At 35.1% G+C, this 7,856-nt stretch overlaps 1 protein-coding gene across 2 annotated transcripts; it reads left to right on the top strand.

The window, feature by feature from the left end:
- The first annotated feature begins 232 nt into the window (after window positions 1–232).
- LOC108736169 lies at window positions 233–7,318 on the top strand. Of its 2 annotated transcripts, none has more exons than XM_025981391.1 (3): window positions 233–618; window positions 3,379–4,285; window positions 6,549–7,318. In XM_025981391.1, exons 2-3 carry the CDS (start codon window positions 3,390–3,392, stop codon window positions 7,156–7,158), a joined length of 1,506 nt encoding a protein of 501 aa, XP_025837176.1. In that variant the 5' UTR covers window positions 233–618; window positions 3,379–3,389; the 3' UTR covers window positions 7,159–7,318. The 2 variants fall into 2 exon arrangements, with proteins under 2 accessions (XP_025837176.1, XP_025837177.1); XM_025981392.1 differs by lacking the exon at window positions 233–618 and adding an exon at window positions 1,445–1,465.
- Window positions 7,319–7,856: the final 538 nt, after the last annotated feature.

The raw sequence follows: 7,856 nt of genomic DNA, 5'->3' as shown, positions 1-7,856 counted from the left end.
ACATACGATTAGCTTTAATTCTCCTAACGCGTCTTCCCTTTCTGCTTCATATCTATTCATTTTTACATTTTTTAAAATCTTTCCTCTCTTGGCTTTCATTATCATGTCATCTTCCTACAGATTCTCTCATTACTCAATTTTATTACAGCATTTTTTACGACAACGTGCTCTTTAATTCTGTAACCAACAATACATGAACTGCTGCCTTCACGGCCACAATACATACACAAATGGCTCTAAATATAGACATTTCCTCTCTATTTATAGCACTTAAAACAGAGGAAGTTAAATCTGACGTGAATCGGTTGATGTTGATAAGGTAATTCGCTCGTTAGTCACATTTATTTTCAACTACATACCGTCAATCACCTACGAATTGATAATTTTCTAAAACATAAAAGACCAAACCAGTACAACTACAAAATTACTCGCATGTGCTACGTATGGAATCCAGTGGAATCGCCGAAGGTCAGAGTGCTCCAACACTTCGGCGAGTGTTAATGTGAATACCCGGTCCTGACGTTTAATGTTTATTAAAAATGTAAAAGTGTAATGTTTCATAGTAAATTAAAAGTTTGAATGCCCAAACTAAAAGTGCCATTCTTTTTTTCAAAGCACGTAAGTATTGTGGTCGTAGTGTATTTTTTTATGCGGAACTTGAAACTGGGAAACGTTAGCTTTACTTTAATTAAATTTAAAAACATGGGAGCGTTGTTAAGCAACAATATCTTGAGAAGGTGAAATCGAGGGTCAGGTACATAAAACAGATTTGTACAATCCCTTTTCTTTATGGGAGTCTTTACTATTTGCATGCACATATACGTACATATGTAAATTGTTGAAAGGTGGATAATCCGTTTTGTTATTGTATATATATATATATATATGTGCATTTTTTTTTAATCTAAACAGATAAACATTTACATTTTTATTCAATTAGCCATTTATTAAACTGTCACCAATAAATTAATCTCCGATAAATGATAAATCAGTATTATTAAATATGTTGTATGCAGAAATATTAATATGTAGGTGTACCTCACTAATTTTTTGGTGCTTGCATTTTTACCTTACGCTATATCTAATCATTATTTATCAACAATTTACCGAATCGTTTTTTATGCACAATCTGTTAAATATGTATATTGATATTAAATGCCCTATTCGCGATAATGTTCTTATTATTTAAATACCTAAGTTTATATTTTTTTTTATTCTGTAATACGTCCTTTTAAAACCAGAAAGTCCTGAAATTGACGATCAGTGCCGGCTTTCAGGGGATGGGGTGAATCTATGTGCTGCATGGAGACGCCAGCCTCGTGGGGGCATTTTTATATGCAATTAAATACGATTTCGAAAAAGGTCTGAAGCGCGGCGCTGTACGGGTGCAAAATATGAACGGTGGACGCGGCGGAAAAGAGAAGGTTAGAGGATACCATGGATAGAGAAGGTTAAAAATGATAAGGTATTAAAAAGATAAGTGAGCAGAGGAAGTCAATTTGAAATAGGCGAGATAGGTTGGTAGGACACCTTCTCAGGCATGTAGGGCTAGTGACAGACATATAGAAGTAGAAACAGGAGTTAAGAGGAGTAGAGATAGATCTAGACTAGATCACTGTTAGCAAATAGTTACGGATATAGAATATTATAGTTTTACGAAATGCGAAAATTATCTCAGGATAGGAAAAAGTAGAAGTGCATGTCCAACCAGTCTTACAATTAGAACTGATGACTTCATGATGATGATGATGATGATATTTTTGTGATTTTTTAAAAAAAGTACTAATAATATTATTTGTTATTATTCAGTATACCTATAAAACCATTTTTATCATTGAAATAATAAACAGGACATCTGTTCGAGTCCTATTCATCAATTCGTTTCACTGAACATTAAACGTCTATGCGTTCTTAATCTGAATAACAAATAGCACCGCTAATTAGTTTTGTTGGTTCCGCTTTATTCTGCACTACTAATAGTTAGCAGCAAGATATTGCCTGATACGAACCCTTACAAGGCTAACCCCATCCGAACATCCTAAACCCTTAATAGTACGCTCACTTAAAGTTTGTTTAAGAGCGTCACATACCGTAAGACCGGCATTGCTGACAATTCATCGTTTTCTGAAATTTTTTTCAGAAAATCGTACCTAGAATAACTATTAATCAAACACACCAACTGTTTCAGTTTAATTTTAATATTTACAAAGGTACTAGTCAAATATCTCTTGAATGTTCTTTTACAAACAAGAATAGACCTAAAAGGTCAGGTTTTGCGAAGGTCGTCGACGGTAACCACCTTTCTTAAATTTAATTTTATTATCGATGCTCTTCAATTGCATGCAGGTTACAGGAATTTTATAGATCAAGGCAGTTATACCTTGTTGAGTTTTCCCCTTATTGGCTTCTGGTTCGTATTCTTTTATTGCATACCAAGTATTGGTGGTGACACTAGAACAATTTGTGATTTTGTCACATAATTTAGAGTTAGTTACGTTTTGTCCTTCTTCTTGTTAACTTGCGTTTTTAATTCACATTTTTCTTCGTTGTGCCTGTAGTTGATAATTCATTTGTAAATAAAGTCTGTATATAGTGTTTTATATCGTGTTTTATTCGCTCCGTTAACAGAAAATACTGCTCGTGATTTCACGGTAAACACCAACATTTTGTCAATTGTTTGAAGCAAGCCTTTTGCGAGTTTTAAATTTCAATTGTTATGCAAAGTTTTAGTTAATGAGTGTAAATGTTGTTTTCTTGGTTTTATACTATCGACCAAGTCATGGTTCGATTACAGTTAAGGAAACTATTACAGCATACATTTTAGTGTACATGACAGTACTCATACTATAACGAATGGTTAAATCACAGTCACGTCAACATTTTCTTAAAAAAATCTATAAACAAGGCTATGGTTATTGTACTTCCCCTTCGACAAACAAATGAAAATTTGCCCAAAGGTAGACATCCTGAAGACCTGTCTCTATACACCTTGTAACGAAATATTGGTTCTCCTACTAGATTTTGGCATTTGAAATTGGGTTTTGGACTTGGTCAAGATTTTATGAAAACAAAAAATTGATCCAATTGGTTAGGTTTTTAAATTTAATGCTGTTCTTATTCTCATGTTTCAACCTGTAATCCATTGAAGAACGAATTATTTTTTTGATAACAGCGAAATCTGCTTGTTTTAGTTATTTATTTATTCATGTAGCAATATCATGAAAAAATATTCTAATTAGTTATGAATAACTAAAAAAAGGTCAAAAATTTTCAATACTATCCAGAAATTAGTTAAAGACAACCTTTGTTGATATAAAATGTAAAATAATTATTTAATTGCAACACTCATTGTAAAATAATTATGTTTTTTTTATGCAGGTCAAATAGAAATGGAAGAACTCGCGTTAGCAATCGCAGGAGCTTCATGCAAATGTGTGATATGTCAATCGCCGTTGTCCATATTCCCCGTATACTTGGACCAAGCCGGATCCATTTGTGGAAGATGTGCTTCAACAAATGCCATTCAGTCCACTTGGATTCAAAATTTATCTTACGAAACGATAGCGCAGTTTGTAAAATTTCCGTGTCAATACCAAACTTTCGGATGTCTGGAGAAGTTCATACCGTCCAAAATGAAAAACCACGAGAACACCTGTAGATATAAGCAATATCCATGTCCCATGTCGTCCTGCACATGGATAGGTGAACTGGACATTATTTTTGATCATTATGCTGATGTTCATGCAAATTTCATTTTAACCGATCCGACGTTCGAACTGGATTTGATCAATAAATACGACGAAAATTATCTAATTCAAGATGAAAACGTCACATTTGCTTTTCACATCTCGTTCGATAACAAAGAAGGAGCGTTTTATTATTCTTTGTATTGCATTGATCATTACAAAATCGGCAACAGTTATGTTTATCGCCTGAAATTGATTGAACAATTTGGCAGTAATGTTTATTCATTGCCGGAACTACCCGTAAATGATAGCGAATATTCGTCGTTTAACAAAGCCAATGCCCAGAAGGTTTTCGTAAAGGATATAATAAAAGAATTGCACGACCCTCTGGCCGTTGTATGCACCATTAATATCGAGCGGAACGTCGTGAAAGCACGAAAGCTGAGTTTGCAAATTGAGGGTCCTGAGAGCCAATTTTTAAACATCCTGGAATGTCCTGTCTGCCACGAATACATGATACCGCCTATTTATCAATGTCTAACAGGACATGCCATATGTAATAAGTGTAAGGAGTTGGTCACGGATTGTCCTGAATGCAGGTAAAGTATACCTACAATTTTATAAAAAGTCATAGCTGGTTAATTAAGCAACCAATTTTATTTATTTTTAAGTGTATGTGTGCGTAAATGTTTCTAATTATACTTAAATAAATATGTACATATTTAGAAAAACTGTTATTAATGTATGCTAGTGATACAGAGTATTGGTGCGTAAACTAAGGGTACGGGTTCGATTCCCGGCGAGAACCTGACAGCAGAAACAATTTTTTTTTTCAATAATTTGGCGTAGCCTGTACAACATAGAAAGTTAATTTCACTTTAATGTGTAACATTAAATTGTAATAGTTAAATATCATAAATTTAAACAGTTAATGAATAAGTAACGTCATCTTGTGAGTACAAAACCATTTGTACGCCACTGAAGGTGGCTAGCATTCGAGTACAGTACAGTTATTGGATATTCATTGTGTCATTTTTATAAAGAATATAATTCTTCTATCAATTTTAGATGTTTCAAATATTAGTATTCTGTTAAAATAATTCGAAGTGATCTGTATTCTGTTGAAACTGCCAGACGCGGATCGCGATTTCGATCTTTTTGGATCTCATCAGCGCGTCGCAGACAGCTCCGACAGAACACAGACCGACTTTTACCTGCTGTCTTAACAGCGCGTTTTAGAAAATACCACAAATGGCGCGGTAAACGCCATCTGTAGTACGATGCTACATTTTAGGATTACGTACGCTCCAACAAAGTCCATTTCTGAGGATATCTACTTGCTGAAACAAACCATTACCATAATCGAATAAAACAATTCGAAGTAGTCTGGATTATGGTAACGTGCCTATCACGTTGAGGTTAGCTACGCCGGAATTCGTTTCAACAAGTAGATATCCATACAAATGGACCTTGTTGGAGCATACGTAAACCCACTTATACAGTTGTCTAGTAGGAGGCAATGATTTGTATGAGTACCTATTATGAATATTCATATTCTGTATCGTACGTGGTAATATAAATTTGAAAACGCGCCATACAAAATTCACAAGGTAACGTCATGCGCAGACCTGTATGTACCATATCTTTTTAAACTCTGAGTCATCTTAAATGGCGGCTGAAATAATAAAACTTCCAGAAGATTTATAAGCTTATTTTATAGGAATGTCTGAAATCTGCAGAAAAAAGGATGGCCCGAATTTTATTTAGGACAATGTTAAGGGACAACAGCCCTTATTAAGTTTATCTTTGCAGCTGAAATTCAACAGAAATATTGTTCTACATACGCATCTCCCACATTCCGATAAAACAGAGTAGCTTTGTAGGCACAAGTACATCATCAACATCATCATCATCATCATGAGGTTGTCACCTCCACTCCTTCCTATACTGAGTCAATCTTTATATTTCCTTAAAACTAGAACATCCTACATCCTTCACTAATCTAATCTAGGTCTACCTCTAATCCTCTTAACTCCTGTTTCTGTCTCTAATATAACTCTGAATAGACCTTCATGCCTGAGAAGGTGCCCTACCAACCTATCTTGCCTATTTTTTATTGACTTCCATAGAATCCTCTGTTCTCCTATTCTTTCTAATACCTCTTTATTTTTAACCTTCCCTATCCACGGTATCATCATTCGCCGGTAACACCACATTGCGAACCCTTCTAACCTTTTCTTTTCCGTAGCGCCCACCGTCCATGTTTCACAACCGTACTGCTCCGCGCTCCAAACATATACCTTTAACAATCTTTTTCGAACTTCTAAATTAACCGTTTGCGAGCATAGAAGTAACTTCTTTTTATTGAAGGCGTCTCTATCCTGTGCTATCCTCTGTTATCCTCTGTTTTATATCCCTACTACTCCTTCCTTCCTGACTTATCTGACTTCCTAGATATCTAAAATCAGCCACGTCTTCTAATCTTTCGTCTCCTATCTTTACATTCGTACAAGTACATAACAGAATATAAAATGAGTTTCGTTTAAATGGGACCATAAAGTTGTAATTGCACTTAGACATGAGCAAATACAGTTGTTGCTATTGTTGGCAGTTTTATTCCATGAGCCGCTAGTTCAGATGGTTCAGAGTTTAGGTACTCCTCGTATTATGCTATCTGTGCTTATTCGTCGAATACTGGCAATAATGGCATTGGATACTTTGATCTGCATTCTGTCGGAACTGTCTACATACTGTTGATTAGTTCCTGTAAGATCGAAATCGCGATCCATGTCTGGCAGTTTTGACACGAAACTGATCAACAACTTTTTGTTAGGTACCTAGTTGATAGTTTTTATTTTATAGGGGTCAAATTGGAAATACCCGTAACTTTCGGTTAGAACAAATGGCGGAACATATCGAATATCCTTGTAAGTATTCGGGCTGCTCTTTTACCGCCAAACCGGATAAAATCAAGGAGCACGAGGCCACTTGTTTTCTCAGCATCTACGATTGTCCCTTCAAATACAGGACCCAGTGCAAATGGAGTGGTTTTCACTCGGCCATCTTGGATCACGTTCACGATCAGCATCCTGAAGATACCGTAGAACTGCCGGTTATTGTTTTTATTTGCGAAAGTTTGGATAATTTGAACTACACTGAATACAACATCTTGCCAGCTTGTGGTCAGTTGTTCATGGTCGGCTTTTGTTACAGTGATTTTCAATTTCTTTGGACTGTGCAATTTATAGGACCAAAAGAAAACGCGAAAAATTACTTTTACGAACTGGACTTTAAGGATAATAGTGGAACAGATAAAAGGCTGTTTGTCAAACGACTCTGCTGTCCGTTGACTGATTTCGATGAAATGTTTGATGATGATGAGGATGTTGTGTCATTAAAACATAGTTTATTACAGCCTTTAATAGACAACGGAGACCTGATATATTCCTGCAATATTGTTCCTGTATCCTAGCTAATGCTATAATCACTATCAGTTAACTGGAATCATTTTTTTGTTTTCATTTTAACATTAAAACGTCAATTATTACTACAATAATTGTTTGTTATGCAGAATTAATTATTCGTTTTTGTTTTGTGAATAAGTTTTTATGTAATATGTTCTATAAAAAATACCTATGATTTGTTTTGTTACTATTCTTTTACTATAAAACAATTGCAAACTATGTGGAATTTGACTTATTCCTTTCAATATATATATATATAAAACATGTTCTGTCATGCCCTCGTNCAAATAATATCATTAATATCTTTAGAAAATTAGTCAAAAAGTTGTAAATTTCTACATCTATAAAATAAAACTCCAAAAATCCTCATACAAACACTATAGAGGGAGACATGAACCACTGAGTATATCTCCCGCACCCGCCATGGTGCAAGTCTCCCGCATATACTACTTTGACATTAAATTTTACATTATCTATGGAATATTACTGCCCCAGCATTTGCCTAAGTGATCCAAGAAAACCACAGAAAAACTTGGACCAAGGCAGACAGACCCGATATTAAACCGACATTTTCCCGAATGCTAAGCAATGGTCTAAACCTCTAGGCCATGCCACAAAAATATTTTTGGATGTTTCATTCCCACCAGCCGGTAAGACTAGTGGTCAGGCAGTCCCTCCAGACTACACCGGAAAGTAGGGCAGAAGA

The sequence above is a fragment of the Agrilus planipennis genome, unplaced genomic scaffold (assembly GCF_000699045.2).
Source record: "Agrilus planipennis isolate EAB-ADULT unplaced genomic scaffold, Apla_2.0 scaffold100, whole genome shotgun sequence".
Lineage (NCBI taxonomy): Eukaryota > Metazoa > Arthropoda > Insecta > Coleoptera > Buprestidae > Agrilus > Agrilus planipennis.
This window is presented reverse-complemented; position numbering and strand designations above follow the sequence as displayed.

Bases quoted from the DNA above. Each gene is read 5' to 3' on its own strand.
- LOC108736169 (XM_025981391.1), top strand. From the start codon at position 3,390: ATGGAAGAACTCGCGTTAGCAATCGCAGGAGCTTCATGCAAATGTGTG. The intron at 4,286-6,548 runs GTAAAGTATACC...TTTATTTTATAG, and splicing joins ACGGATTGTCCTGAATGCAG to GGGTCAAATTGGAAATACCC.